This window comes from Pimephales promelas, chromosome 2 (assembly GCF_988280905.1).
Source record: "Pimephales promelas chromosome 2, fPimPro1.hap1.1, whole genome shotgun sequence".
Lineage (NCBI taxonomy): Eukaryota > Metazoa > Chordata > Actinopteri > Cypriniformes > Leuciscidae > Pimephales > Pimephales promelas.
In genome coordinates, this window is record NC_142770.1 from 5,677,640 (window position 1) to 5,692,918 (window position 15,279).

The 15,279-nt window shown below is 36.4% G+C and overlaps 2 protein-coding genes across 3 annotated transcripts in view; both read left to right on the forward strand.

Annotated features, from left to right (window-relative positions):
• The first annotated feature begins 40 nt into the window (after positions 1-40).
• Positions 41-8,346, forward strand: LOC120475671 (uncharacterized). Of its 2 annotated transcripts, none has more exons than XM_039666335.2 (6): positions 41-723; positions 1,369-1,692; positions 2,436-2,810; positions 2,923-3,027; positions 6,589-6,639; positions 6,778-8,346. In XM_039666335.2, the coding sequence occupies exons 1-6, from the start codon at positions 681-683 to the stop codon at positions 6,828-6,830; spliced, it is 951 nt and encodes a 316-aa protein (XP_039522269.2). In that variant the 5' UTR covers positions 41-680; the 3' UTR covers positions 6,831-8,346. The 2 variants fall into 2 exon arrangements, with proteins under 2 accessions (XP_039522269.2, XP_039522270.2); XM_039666336.2 differs by having other exon boundaries at positions 41-454.
• A 254-nt stretch (positions 8,347-8,600) lies between these two features.
• The window catches only part of LOC120475669 (uncharacterized), a 37,431-nt gene continuing 30,752 nt past the window's right edge, over positions 8,601-15,279 (forward strand). Inside the window, exons 1-3 of the mRNA XM_089119126.1 lie at positions 8,601-8,723; positions 9,167-9,311; positions 12,726-13,040. Of these exons, the coding sequence (XP_088975252.1) occupies positions 8,616-8,723; positions 9,167-9,311; positions 12,726-13,040 (568 nt within the window). The 5' untranslated portion in view covers positions 8,601-8,615. The remainder of the gene's footprint in view (positions 8,724-9,166; positions 9,312-12,725; positions 13,041-15,279) is intronic.

Consider the following 15,279-nt stretch of genomic DNA (forward strand, 5'->3'; position numbering starts at 1 on the left):
TCTTAAAGCTCACTTCTACAGCATCTATGTATATGATGGGCTACATAAATGTATGGAGTTTTGTTGTAATCTTGTGTCAGGTAATGTATGATGTTAATGATTTGAGAATATTAGTTGAATTGTATCTAGTTCCGTCTTATGCTTTGTTCTGTCTAGGATAATAAGCTTCTTCTGTTCTAGTTCTAAAAGTTTAAAGATTCAGAATGTAAATTTGAAAACATAACTCATTTTTAGAACAAACACTGGAAACATCTGCGGTGCAAGAGGAAGTGGTACCTAGATGTTCAATGGTCCAGTTCCCGGTATTCTGTGCCTTTGAAAGACTGGTAAGATAAATGTATGGTTTGGTAAACAAACCACTTTAATTAGATGTCTTTAACTCTGTCCTCTAGGTGGCGCTGTCCAGTAGGTCGATTTCCCAAATGACATGCTGATGTTTGGCTGTTTCCAGCAGGTCTTTTTCAGCGCCTTTTCCCTCAAACACAAACGCACTGATTTCTCTTTCTGCTTTATAGATATCTTTATGAAAATCGTTCCGCAGTGTTTTTTTTTTCAGTCAGTAATCGTCTGTTCGTCAGTGGGAGCGGCTCGGAGATAGACGCATTCAACGACCAGAAAACGCACATATTTATATGAAAACCGCCTTATAGAAGTCATATTTTACTGTCTTGTTCAGAAACATGAAAATATTATTTTTCTCCATTTTCTTAATTTTCGCTGACGGTAAGTCGTTGAACTCTGTTTATTTTTCAGCAGTTTCGTTTTCACGCTTTAGAAACCGGAAGTGGAACGAATGCACGATTTTATCTGTCAATGTGTTTGAATAACATGTAATAATGCCTTTGTTTTTGGTGGCGGGATTCAATGAATAGACATAATCCATCGTTTCCGATGCACCATGTGTGCTTTGCGTAGTCATCGCGCGCACGCGTTTGTCTGTGTAAACGTCGTGACGTCATTGTAGTTTTCTTGAATTATGCGTGTTTGCAGATTTTGGTAAATGCTTACGCTTATTTTTACCCACTTAGATAACGCTATTTTGACAGTGCCATTGTTGCATGTGGTTCCAAAGTTAGCTAATATCTGTAAGTTATCCATAATTAAATGGAACTAAACCAAACCCATAGTAAGCACATGCTTGTAGTCAGGCTACAGAATATTATCCAGTACTTAAATGTATAATTACAGTGTAACAAATACACCTTAATATAGTGTAACCAAATCTTCATGGTATTTTGTGTACCTTTATTAACAAAGCCTTTTTTGGTCAAATTTTGATTCTGTATTTTCATATTTTCAACCATTAATGGAGCTTGTGTGCTCACAGTGAGTTTAATATGTGAGTAACTGTGTACATCTATTCTTCAGGTGTGTTTGGTTTCGAGACGGATGGTGTGAAGTCGGTAACAGTGAAGGCGGGAGATCCTGTCACTCTAAACACTTGTATTAATCAAACACAAAAATTCAATAAGATACTGTGGATGTTTGAAAACACTGTCATAGCTGATATCAAAGACCAAAAATCGTCGACAGAAGACGGTCCTGATGGGAGATTCAGGGACAGGCTGGAGCTGGACTTTGAATCTGGATCTCTGACCATCAGGAACATCAGAACCAACCACTCGGGACTTTATCAAGTGGACATGTTCGGCACGAGTAAATCCTCAAAGAAATTCAATGTGACTGTAATTGGTGAGTAGCACTTCGAACATGATTATTTTTCTGTTAATATGCAGTTTATTACAGTTTTTGAAATGAGTTAGAGTTTAAGTGGGACGTTGCATTACAAATACAAAGATGTAAGATGATTATGAAGTTCACTTACAGTTACAATCAACTAACATGCATGACTAGAAACTCTCAGTGATTGCAAAAACAAGAACATCATAAGTCGTGACCGAATACAGTGATAATACTGTATAGGTTGATCTTACCCACTTGGTTGATCCATTGTAACTTTATAATGGTGAAGATTTAATCCATATGTAATGGAAGGTCCCGTCACGATCAGCCTGTTGTCCTGTTTTTAAATGTCTCTCTCAAGGGTTGTGTATTTCCTTCCCCTGTCTGGCCTTTAGGTCTCTCTCTCTCTCTCTCTCTCTCTCTCTCTCTCTCTCTCTCTCTCTCTCTTTGTTTCTCGTCACGTGACCTACCAGCTCTGTCCTATATTAGGAAGCCCACAGTTTGTGAGTTTTTGAACCACAATGTAATAGTTAAGTGTTCGAATTGCAAAATTATTAGGCAAATGTAATTGGGGCAAGTTGTCACATGTGTTTTGTATAACATATCTTTATACATTTATTAATTACATTACCTGTTGACCCAAACATTGGTCAGCGCTGGTATCCTATAATGCATTTTAAATACAGATTTGTCTGTTTTTGACTGTAATGATGCATTGCAGTGCAAATGACTCAACTGTGAAACTTCTCCAGGTGTGTTTGATCCAGACGCAGATCAAATAAAGGCAGTGTGGGCGACTGAGGGAGATCCTGTCACTCTGAACACTGATGTTAAACTACAGAAAGATCATCTGATTTTGTGGAGGTTTGCAAAGGCCACAAAAGGCAATCCAGTTCATCATAACCCGTGTCAAAGCGATGGGACTGCCATCGCTCAAATCGATGGAGAAACTGATAAGATCTCATTAGATGCTGGTGACGTTCAGATATTTAATAATGTAGTGAAGGTGGACAAACTGAGCGGATCTCTGACCATCACAAACTTCAGACCTGAACACTCTGGGATTTATATACTACAGATCACCGATAACACTGGGACCAAATGCAGGAGATTCAGAATCACAAGTGGTAGGATTGTATTCGTTTTACTATTCTATTTAGTAGAGTTTATTTGAATAAGATGCAAGTAAATGAGATGCAAGAGTGAGAAGAAAAGCTCATTTCAGTTCATTTCTTTTAGATGGTACAAAATCCCACTCGCATGTAGTTTGGATGTCAATCGCTATTGTACTAATAGTGATTATGGCGGTTGGGTGTTTGGCTGCGGGCGTTCGAAAAAGGAAGGGTGAGTAGCAGAAAAGCAAATCTTTGGAAGTGTTTTTTATTAGTTGTGATCAGTGTTGTGCAAGTTACTTCCAAACTGTAATACATTAGGTATTACTTGTTACTGTTATTTAAAAGTAATTAATTACCGTACAATATTACTGTCTCAGAATTGTAATGCGTTACATTTCTCATGTATTACTTTTGAGTTACTTTCACCAAAATAACTAAGTAGAACTTAACTTTTGGGCTGTAACGATATGCAATATGAAACCGAAATCGCGATTCGCCACACGACTCAGATCCACGAACCTACAGAATCGCGACACACACCTCTTCCAACTCCAGCGTTATTCTCCTTACCGTCCAGATCCAATGCTGCCTTATCTTTAAATTAGGCTATTAGTATTATTTGAAGTTAACATTATAAAATACGTGGACCTACACCACAAAACTAGTTGAGGATAAATTATTTAAAATTGGGGAAGTCCAGCATTATGGACATGACATTTGCAGTCAAAACTTGAAATAAAAATTCTCAGAAAATACATGTATTGAAACGTATATAGGCTACTTCCTTAAAGGACTCCAGACATTAGACAAATATCAGTCTATGTTTTATTTTTAATATTAGGGAAAAGACACACATTCATGCGTGACAAAAAAATAGGAGGCAAAATCGATTTTTTTGTAATTCTGTTAATTACACTGCGCAAATCGGATGAGGAAGGGTTGGCTCTCCAGTCTCCATAGAACTTAAAATATTCATTTTATTTTAGTTTTCGTATTCGCATTTATGAGGAAAAAACAATGTTACAGACGCGACCGCTCTGAACTGGCACTAAAAGACTGCTTTAAAACGTTCACATAGTCTGTTGCCTTTAAGAAGTAAAAGCAGACAATACACTGTAATACAAGCCTCACTGAACATGTAACGAGTAAAATATTACTGAAAATTGATTAGTAATGCCTTACACTACTGCGTTACAGCAAAAAGTAATATGTTACTTTAATGTATTACTTTTGTAATGCATTACTCCCAACACTGGTTGTGATGATTGTAACAATGCTTAATTATGAAAGAATATCCATGCAACTACCACTTAACTCTGCATAAAGAGAATGTAAAACTGATCCATATGAATTGAGCGGTTCAGTCCAAAGTTAAAGTACTAAAATTACTAAATTAAAGTACTAAAGTATTCAACATTTGTACTTAAGTATTGCAAGTAGTTTATTTTAAAATTCACTACTTAAGTACTAAAAGTAAAAGTACAAGTATTGTGTCATGTAATTATTAAAGAAAGCAATCAAAAGTTTGAACTTGCAATCAAATAAGGCGCTTTGGCGGGATAAAAATTTGCTTTGGCGGCCGCAAAAAAAATGTCATTGCAGGACAACCCCTGCATTAGTTGTCAATGTCTGTGGCCCCGTCCACACTACTGCGTTTTCATTTACAAACGGAGAATTAAAACGAATACGATCTCCGTCCACACCAGCGTTTTATCTGCGTATTAGAAATGATCTCCGCCCACATTAAAACGACTGAAAACACGGATCACGTGACCATTCACCAACACTAGACATGCGCGTGCCGCTGTTGTGCCTATTTTCGACCCCCCGCCAAATTATTACCCCCTAGTATTGGTAGGTTTAGGAATAGTTGTGGGGGAGGGGTTAGGATTAGGGGTGGGGTTAGGATTAGGCAATCAGATACTGACTTCAACGAGGGGGGTAATAATTTGGAAGGGAGTTGAAATTGACGAATCAGGGAAGGACACGTCAAGACTGATAACACCCAATCATAGAGCCGAGCGTCAGCCTCTGCGTCAGCATTTCTGAAGTCCTCCGTTTTGTCTCGTCCACACTAAACGCCCTCCGGAGATTCAAAACGCCAGACGGAGCTGCAGCGTTTCTAAACTTCTCCGTTTTAGGTCTTCGTTTTTCCCGTTTTAGTCTGGATGGGAGGTGCAAACGTAGCAAAAGGTCTCCGTTTTTAAACGAAAACGCAGTAGTGTGGACGGGGCCGTTGTCAATCAATACCATTACCCTATAAAACACTATAAAACGGGCTTGTGATTTAAGCAGCACGAAGGCCAACTTCATCAAACCTGATAACAGAGCCATCTACCGCTCAACGATAATGCGGGTTTGGAATGGTTCGTAACATTTGTATAATTGTGTAATGAGTAACTAGCAGAACATTTAAAAAATTATCGAAGTAGAAGTATTAAACTCATCGAAAATATTTACTGGAGTAAAAGTAGAAGTGTGAGAAAAAAACAATACTCTAGTAGAGAGTAGTACAGATACAGCCTTTTAGTACTTAAGTACAGTTGTGAAGTAGTTCTACTTCGTTACTATACATCTCTGCATATTAACATTCAACACACATCTGTTATAGTGAACAAGCTCAATCATGTGTCATGGCAACACAATCTCACAGCAATTTGTATCTATTTTACATTTGGGTGAATCATGGCTAATTCGTATATCATTTGTACGTTTTCGTACGATCTGTTTAAACCCCAGTGATGGGTAAGGTGTGGTCTCTTAAAATAGTTATGTTTTCCCACACTTGAGCTTCAGAAAGAACCAATGAGGTTTGTTCTTGTGCGTCAAGCAGTTTCGGTTGAGCTTCTGTTTATTTTCTCTGATCAATGTTGATATGTCTTAAAGGGTAAGTTCCTAAGACCTCCGTTCATATTCGCAACACAGTTTAAGATATTTTAGATTTAGTCCGAGAGCTTTCTGTCCCTCCATTGAAAATGTATGTGCGGTATACTGTCCTTGTCCAGAAAGGAAATAAAGACATCATCTAAGTCGTCCATGTGACATCAGTGGGTTAGTTACAATGTTTCGAAGCATCGAAAAATACATTTTGGTCCAAAAATAACATACTACGACTCTATTCAGCATTGTATTGTCTTCCTACAATAAAGTCATAGTTTTTGTCATTTTTGGGTAATAAATGTCTATGTACTCAATTTGTTCGTCATATTAAACGATAATGTCTCTTCAGAAAATTCGGACCGAACCGCTCTATTCATATGGATTAGTATCTCATTCTCTTTATTAACTTTTTCAAGCAACAAAGTGGTAGTTGCGTAGACTATCAATGGCGGGACAGAAAGCTCTCAAATCGAATATCTTCATTTGTGTTCCAATGATGGACGAAAATCTTACAGGTTTGGAATAACATGAGGGTGAGTTGTTGACCCTTTAACTTGTTTGGCTTCATCCGGCCAGAAGCTAATGTTTTGAGGCAGGCCACACGCTGTGGTCTCTCTATATTTACCAACTGTTGTACTGGTATTTTCTAATCTTGAGGCTGTCTACACTGGATGCGGCAACTCACAAAGTCAGAAGCGCCAGAGTACGTTTTTGAAGTGAGATCATGATCTTTTACTGTTAATATGGCCAGCAGCTTGCATAATAAGCTAGACAATTTCTCGAAAAGCTAGATGTAGCTATTTTTTTGCATAACAGTCTGCTTACTGTTCTCTAATCCTCAGTCTTGCTGAACTGTGCACACACATTTGTATTCTGTTGTTATTGTTCAGTGTTTTACCTTCATTCACAGATTTGTTCGGGAATGTGTGTAACTCCCGTCAACCAGGATCTCAGGATCGTGGTGAGTGTTTCCTCTAGATAATACTGAGCTTCCTGTGCTTAAGTAAACTAAAACAAGTTGATTTATAGAGTCAAATATGGACTTTTTCCTCATTTCTCATGAACAAAATGTTAAATTGAATCCTGTCCTCCTTTGTAGCTGAAACAAGGCAGGCAGAATCTCTCCGTTTAAGTTCTTCAGGTAAGGAATGATGTGATAAAGTGGAAGAATAAAAGCAACGTCATGGCAAGGATCATTAGAGCGTAAGAAGACATGATGGTGCTGATTTAGAGACAGACTGGAGCTCTGACCATCAGGAGCACCAGAAACGCAGACTCTGAAGATTATCAAATTACCAACAGCGGATAGTTCCGGTCCTTGATTCTGATTGGTTGAGCCGCGTTCAAAGCTGTTGTACATTGTCTATGCGTATAAATTATGTATAAAATTCAGCCATATGTATATAAACAGACAATCATGTTTTAAGTGACCATAATCAGTCGAGAAAGAAAACGGATGTGGTAACATAATGAATCTGTGTGTCAGGCCTTAAAGTGACAGCAGCCTAATATACCTGTTGCCAAATTATGAGATATTATATGGAAAATATCTATATGGAGGTTTTTTTTCCCATGGTATTGATAGTAAAATGGTGGCCAGTAAAAATCCTGACTTTTGAAAACCACAAACCACAATGGCTGGTGAGAATTTTATTTAAATGTCATATGTGTGTGTGTTACAGTATGTGACATGCCTCTAAAAACACTTCAACCTCATTATTGATCTAGATCTGCCCTAATGAGAAATTTCTCGGACTGTATAGGGCTAGATAATATAAGAGGTAATGCACCACACTTAATGATTCTCTGATTAATGTTTGTATATTTCAGTGGATATTCATTAGCCTATATAAGCTAAAGTGCAATTAATGAATGCGGATGCTTTGTGTTTTTTTACACATCCTATATGCTGTATCATGCTGAGTGTCTGCGGGATTATTGTGATGTGATGCATTAATTGTGTTTTACTGATTGACCTCAACCATTGTTATTTTCAAATAGACATATCGCTCTGTAATTTAACCCCTGCTTTTGGTCTGTACTGTTATGAAACACTTGAAATTCAGCACTGTAACTTTATTTTTTTTTAAGTTGTGTTGGATATAAACCTTGGTTGCTCAATGAGTAAATGTTTTCACAGACAAGGCTCAAGTCTATTCCCAGACTAATATGCATGTTTGAGCTGTTTTAACTGAAAATAACTCACAGTGATATTTTTAAATATGTCAGTGTCCTTGTTTTGTCTCAAGATGCACAACAGTAATATATATATTTTTTTTCTAAGGCACATTAATAAAAGCTAAACTGTCCTGATTAACTAAAGGCCAATTCTGGCTTAATCTAAGCCCAGTCTGTGAAACCAGGCCTTAGTCTTCATTTGCTTTACTTTTTTGTTGTTTTTATTTTGGTACGTATTATTTATAATATTTTTTACAATCATTTATTATTCAGTTTGGTGTAAAAACTGATCGTATTTTGTGTTTTGAGTTAGTAATGGTCCCGATCTGAATATGAATTTAAAAACTGCTGATTCACTGCTTACTTTTATGGGAATAGTGGGTCTAGGATTGTTTCGCTTTAAAGTACAAAATATTCAATATGTGTAAATGAGAATTGTAACAATAAATAATAAAAGTAAACTGTCAAATGGAAATAGTTTTGTTGGTTTGTTGATCAATATTTATAACGGTTTTATTATTATTTTTTAATTCATTGTCTTTTTTACGTTTTTTAGAAAGGTGTCTTGACGGAAAAAATGTTTATGGATGCCTATAGCCTACTCTAATAAGAAAAGAACTTAATTTATTGAGAGAAAAAAAATCATTATTTCGTAGTGTGTAAACTTGGCTTAGTAATGATTATCATAATTTTATAGAGATTGCTTTGCTGGGGTGTGGATTTATAAGGCCTACATAATAACCCTCTAGTAGGCTACAAATGCCTCCGTACGGAGTCCACGTGCGCAACGGCGCATGTGTGTACTTTGTAGTGCGCATGCGTCTGTCCGCACGCGCAGGTAAAATGCGGAAAAGTAAATCCTTACAGGTAAGTCGGCCTTTTTTGGTTCGATTAGACTTCAAACGTTGACCACCCAGTTTTCAACATCAAACGAGTATTTATTATCTGAATTAAATTTATTCTGGGCTTAATTTAATGCATTGTTTTGAAAAATTACAGATTTGGCATCAAAATATGAAGCTGAACTAGGATAGTACATTATGGTTGTTGCTGCTGCTGCTGGTGGTGGTGGTGGTGACTACACTAAATAAAATAAACACATACATGATGTTTTATTAGTAGCAGTTTATTCAGGTTTATTCGTATTCTTATTATGACATCTAAACACTCTGAAAGTCTTAGAATAAACAAATCACAAACCCCGAATAAAAACATGAATGAGTTTCTGTATGAGTTTGTCCTTTTGATTTAGTCTAGGTGCACTTTGGGACGCTTTGAAATAGTATGACGTAACACATCCTCTTTTGCAGAAGTCACGTGACCTTGTTGGCTTGACACGAGCCCATCATCGGTACCCTGCATTACTGCTGTCATTCAGTTTGTATGCGGTCAGAAACGGCATCATGAGGAACCATTCTTCCCTTTTTTTGGTTGTATTAGCTCTACTCATGGACGGTGAGTCACATTCAATTTGTAATAATTCGACACTTTCAGTTTCGATATAGCCTAACGCAAGATGATAATGCTCATGTTTTTTTTTGCCTATACAATTATTGTATAGCCTATCTCCTATCTAAATTTCTTGACATGCACTTGTTATTACTTTTCTTCAAATAGATGTGGTGATAAATCAATGACAGGTGGATTTTAAAGTATTTTGGGGCAAGGTGTGCGTGCGAGTGTGTGTTCGGTAGTGAACACTAGAGAGCGCAGATTGTCTCTGCGACCCACAACAGATAGAGCATATTAAGATGTTATTGATCTCTGAATGAAGCAGCCATGGGTCTTGCACTACCTACTAATGAGCTTATGAGTTGAATCAGATGTGCCCTGTACAAAATTGGTGGGGAGAAACTCCATGGAAAGGTTTGAGATGCACTGCAAGCAAACAAAGAAGGAATCAAAGTCCAAAAAACCATCCTAGTTATCATTATTAGTTTTAAAATAAACTAATGCTAGCTGTTAAGTGCTCATGTAACAACAGGGTTGAATTACTGTAATCGATTTTACTTAAAGGGATAGTTCACCCAAAAATTAAAATTAGCTATCAAAGTGCATCCATCCATGATAAACGCATACACATGGCTCCGGGTGATTAATAAAGGTCTTCTGCAGTGAATTAATATCGTTCGTGTTTAAAAATATACATATTTAAAACTTTATCAACTAAAATAACTAGGTTCCGGGTGAGTAAATCATGGGCTAATTTTCCTTTTTGGGTGAACTATACCTTTAAGAATGATTCAGCACCCTCAAACCCAACTCCCATTTAATTTATGAATATTTCAGTTAAAATGTAAGCAAATAGTCAGCCTTTTAATTCAAAAACAATCTGAAACTAACACAACAAATACACAATTGTGTTGAATTTTTGTTTCCAGTAAGTCTAATCAGACATAAAGTAGGCCTATGTCTTTAATATGGCACTTAAAATGTATGTAAGTAATTGCAAATCCAAATTTAAGCCGGTTGAAAAATTTTACTAACCAAGCTTTATTTGTTTAGCAAACCAGTATTATGAAAATTTGTCAAATCATGTTCTCTAAAACAAACAATGGATGGATGGACCATTTTAAACCAATGTCAGCTCAGCCATGTCTCAGCTGGACGCAAGCCCAATTTGTATAAAGGATTTTGTAAGTGCCTTTTTTGACTGTGCAACAGTAAACCATCCATTTGTTCTTCATATCTGAAGTGAAGTGTGAGCGCTTAAAGCACATCAGAATAGAGCGAGGCATCAGTTTACCCTCGGGGCCAAAGGCACACCCAGAAAAATGCTTTTCACTACTCTAATAGTCTTATTTTTGAATAAAAAAATGTTTTATTGAACACTGATGGACAAAGAGATTTTGTGAGAAAATAAATCCTAAAAGTGGTTTCTTTGTTTGTTTAAAAATTGCATAAATGTATGAGGTACACATGGAGCACAAACTAGCTAAAATAATATGTTTTTTTTTTTTAATAATGTCTAAGTTAATACTTGTTCAAAACAATCCTTTAAGCAAAGTTTGTACTATTTTTGGTTTAGTTTGACAAAATATAAGAATTCATTTTTGTTCAATGGCTAAATATACTGTATTTAAAAGGCCACTGAAGTGCGTTGGGACCTGCAGCATTATTCACTGTGTTGACACTTGACATAATTTCCACAGAAACAGAAAGACAGGGTGGGACATATCGAGCAACTCCTTCCCCCTTTTATAGCACTTCATTTATATCCCAGCTCGCTCAGAGTCATTAAAGCTCGATAAAGCAGCAGTTTCCTCTTGTGATATATGATTAAAATCATGTTTCTAAATAGGATGGTTTCATTATAAATATGTTGATTATCTCTGAGGTGGACTCCCAATTTGATATATGATATTTCCTGATATATGAATCTGTCAACAAATGGAAAAGTCAGCTAGCTAGCTGTTTATGATCATGTTAATAATTGTGCCTTTCGCCCCGACAGCAGGAGCGCCTTTTACTCCAAATACCACACTTGTACATGTTATTCCTTTATTGAAAAACTGTTGCTTTAATTACCTTGAACAAAACTATTAAGTCGCTTAAAACTATTAAGTCGCTTAATACCCTGAAAATTATTAACAATACTTTTTTTTACTAAAAATATATTCAGTCATTAACTGAAAAAACAAAACAAAAAAACATTAAATGTTAGGTAAATTTAGCGCAGAATCAACTTTGCATATCTGTCAGAAAACGCACCAAGGATCAGCAACATTTCCATGTGCATCTTCAAAAGCGGTTGTTAATAGTGCTACTTTTTTCTAGTGTTTAAAAAAAAAGGAAGTAAAATATGCCTTATACCTTGATGTACCTTACTTAAAGGGATACTTCACCTCTGGAAAGATGAATGTGTATTTAAAATGGGTCATTTATGTATTAGAAATGTGGAATCATTTTTAAATTTGGAGCTTTCTAGACTGAGAAAAGCCAGAAAATGTATTTTTGGCTTATGTGGATGAAAGACAACAACTCCCAGAATGCACTCCCTAGGAGGCCACGCCTACCGGTAACAGAGCGCAGTAGTTAAACTAAAGTCTAGGCTACTAGTGAGTCTTGTGATGAGTCTGCCCGAAAATGTGTTTCGAGATCGCCCAAAATGTCCGGGATTCGGCTTTTGTGTTCTACAGTCGCCATTCATTATGTTTTATGTGGTGAACGGGACGAGTGAGGGCCGCGGGAGAACGGCGCGAGGCCGGTGGCGTGATTACCGATGAGCGACGCGCCGGTCTCGTATCTCTCACGGAGGAGCAGGAATTTTCTTAGCAATGTTAAAACGCACATCAACCGATCACTTGTTTAGCGTTCATGTAAACACTACATTCACATTCACCAATCAGAATGAATTCAGTTAGATTGAAACAAAAGCTGTGATTGTAAACAATGAATGGCGGAAAGCAAAAGCTGAATCCCGGACATCGACAGCCGGACATGTCCGGGAAAAAGAGGATGGTAACCCCGACTACTCGGCTTTCTCCACAGAACAAGAGCCTGCTAGCTTAGCTTCCAAAACAAGATGGCCGACACTATGTGTTCATTCTGTGAGTGAGATCGCCCTCTATGGGTGGGTTGAGAACATGAGGGACAGACCCACTACTGACTGTAGTCTTTAGCCTCTGGACAAAAAATCTTCCGATGACGCAAAATTAAGATTTTTGTGTCATCGGAGGATTTTTTCCAGACAAAAAAATACATAAATCTCTCGTCGCATGGGGATATGAGGGTGGAAAGCATGGTAATTTAAAAATACTACAGGTTTCCTACTAATACAAAGCTTAATGCTAAATCCTGAAGTATCCCTTTAATTACATATGATACTGCAAAGTTGCCAAGTTGAATCTTTGAATGCTTGCTCTACAGGTGTTTCTGTGGCCGTGACAGATGACGTGAAGCCCGTGTCCGTGATGAAGGGAGATTCTGTCATTCTCAACACTGGTGTTTCTGAACTACAGAGCGATGATACCATAGAATGGATCTTTGGAGATAAACTTATCATAGCGAAAATTGAGGGAAAAAACAAAATCTCAATCAATGCTTTCAGAGACAGGCTGGAGCTGGACAGTGAGAATGGCTCTCTCACCATCAAGGACATCACGAATGAACAAGAGGGACTTTATAAAGTAGACATCAGAGGCCGCTATGAGACATCCAAGAGATTCAATGTTACTGTCCGTGGTGAGTAACTCAAGTCTTACAGTGGGATACGTCTCTGGATTCATTTTTGTCTGGGCACAATTTAAATGTTTACATGCAGGTCAACTGGGGTTGTTTTTATTCATTTGTTAAAGGGATACTCCGCCCAAAAATGTAAATTCAATCATCATTTACTCACCCTCAAGTTGTTGCAAACCTGTATGAGTTTCTTTCTTCTGTTGAAAACAACGAAAGATATTTAGAAGAACGATTGCAACTTGGGCACCATTGACTTCCATTGTAGGAAAAATACTATGGAAGTCAATGGTGCCCAAGTTCCAATCGTTCTTCAAAATATCTTTCGTTGTGTTCAACAGAAGAAAGAAACTCATGCAGGTTTGCAACAACTTGAGGGTGAGTAAATGATGATTGATTTTACATTTTTGGGTGGAGTATCCCTTTAACTACACAGTTAAACATAAAAACAGGAATTTGGAAGGAATAGGTTTAAAACAAATATCAATAATATCTGACAGACATTAAAACTATTACACAAATGCTTAGAGTTTGGACTTATATCCATGGAAGTGACTATTTTTCCAAAACATTCAAAATAAGATCACAGATTCTTCTTTTGTAATTTCATTGATTTTTCAATCCACAATTTTTTGGACATATTTTGCAGGTTTTATTTATATTATTTATTTTCAGTTTTTTTTTTTTTTTAACAATAAAAAACTCTAATTGTAACCAAAGTCCTGTTGTGTTATCATTTCCTGATTGGCTGAAATGCAGAAGACGCTAATGTGTTTTTTTATTATTATTATTTTTTATGATTTAATATTTATAATGATCAGATTAAGGGCCTGTTAAACCTGACGTCTGCAACACAATCATTTATTTGTTGGTACAAAAAAACAGTGGTTACAGCAACTCAAGTTAAATAAGGTGTGCATTTCTTTAAAGTTATTTTATCAGCAAAACAATTTGAGCATCATTTAAGATTTTAGTCAATGAGACTAATATACTTATTTTTGTTTTGTGACCTAGAAATAGTGCACATTTTACAAATATTTCATGTTTTAAATGCTAAATAAGCTTTTTAGTGTGGTCTCATGCTCTTACACACCACTGTACATACATATGTAGAAGTATTTGTTTTTAATTGCTCTCTGATTTCAACTGTTTGTTCATGTGTTTGTTGTTGAGACAGATGTTGTGGAGTCAGTGTCAGTGCTGGAGGGAGACACTGTCACTCTACACACTGGTGTTACTAAAAAACAGAGAGATGATCAGATACTGTGGAAGTTTAAAGATCAAGTCATCAACACTGATCGCTTAACCTGTTAACAGTCAACCCACAAGTTGATCTTGAACCCAAACCTGACATACACAAACTAAAAAGGTTGCCGTTCATGAGCACTTTTGACTACATGCATAACTGTGGTCTTGTTTGAAAGATAATAGTTGTGAGTTTGTTCAGCAGGAATCAGAAATCATTTAATTGCTATAGAAAAGAAGTCAGAGTAACTTAAATGTTCTGGAAAGTAAAGATCAATATATTTTTGATTAAAATATATAGATATAAGTATACAAAATTGTGTCAGATCAACTCAGAAAGCGGAGATGTCAAAGCCACAAGTCTTGACAATTTATAGGTCAGATTTAGATTGGGTTTCCATTCAAAACGAGATTCCTGTGAGGGTTTTCTCTTATAGAAAGTGTGTTTTAAAAAGAGCACTCTGTGTAATTAATATGAGGTTTAACAAAATTTAGTCTGCTTGATATTCTGCAATCTTCCATATCATTATTTTGCTGATTTTGCACACATTTACACCTGTTTAGTAGTGTTCACACAGCCCTAAGCAGCCAACAATATATCTAAATTAATGAAACTAAGTAATCAAGCATTATTCATTTTGCCCTACGACTAATTAAATGTTTTATGATAAATTGCTGTCAAAATTATTATAAACCGTTTTAGTCATCCAAAGGTAAATATATTCTCATAAATCTTACAATGTGATTCTTTAGGTGCCTTAAAAATATAGTTCTGTTTCTTTAAATGACCTGTCTGGTGCAACAGCAAAATTGGCTCGACCAATGAAATTAATTTGAGCGTGACACTTTAATTGTTCGACCAATGAAAAAATAGGAGACACATTTGGGAAACATGTCTGTATACAGTAATTATTTTAGCAATTCTGTTTAGTCGCATTAGTTTTGCATAAATTACACTATGTGAATATTAAGATACAGGTATTTCACCATAAAACGTTTA

Excerpts from the sequence above, each read along its gene's own strand:
- LOC120475671 (XM_039666335.2), top strand. The coding sequence starts at position 681 with ATGAAAATATTATTTTTCTCCATTTTCTTAATTTTCGCTGACG. Across the intron at positions 2,811-2,922 it reads GAGATTCAGAATCACAAGTG|ATGGTACAAAATCCCACTCG; the intron begins GTAGGATTGTAT and ends CATTTCTTTTAG. Across the intron at positions 6,640-6,777 it reads ACCAGGATCTCAGGATCGTG|CTGAAACAAGGCAGGCAGAA; the intron begins GTGAGTGTTTCC and ends CCTCCTTTGTAG.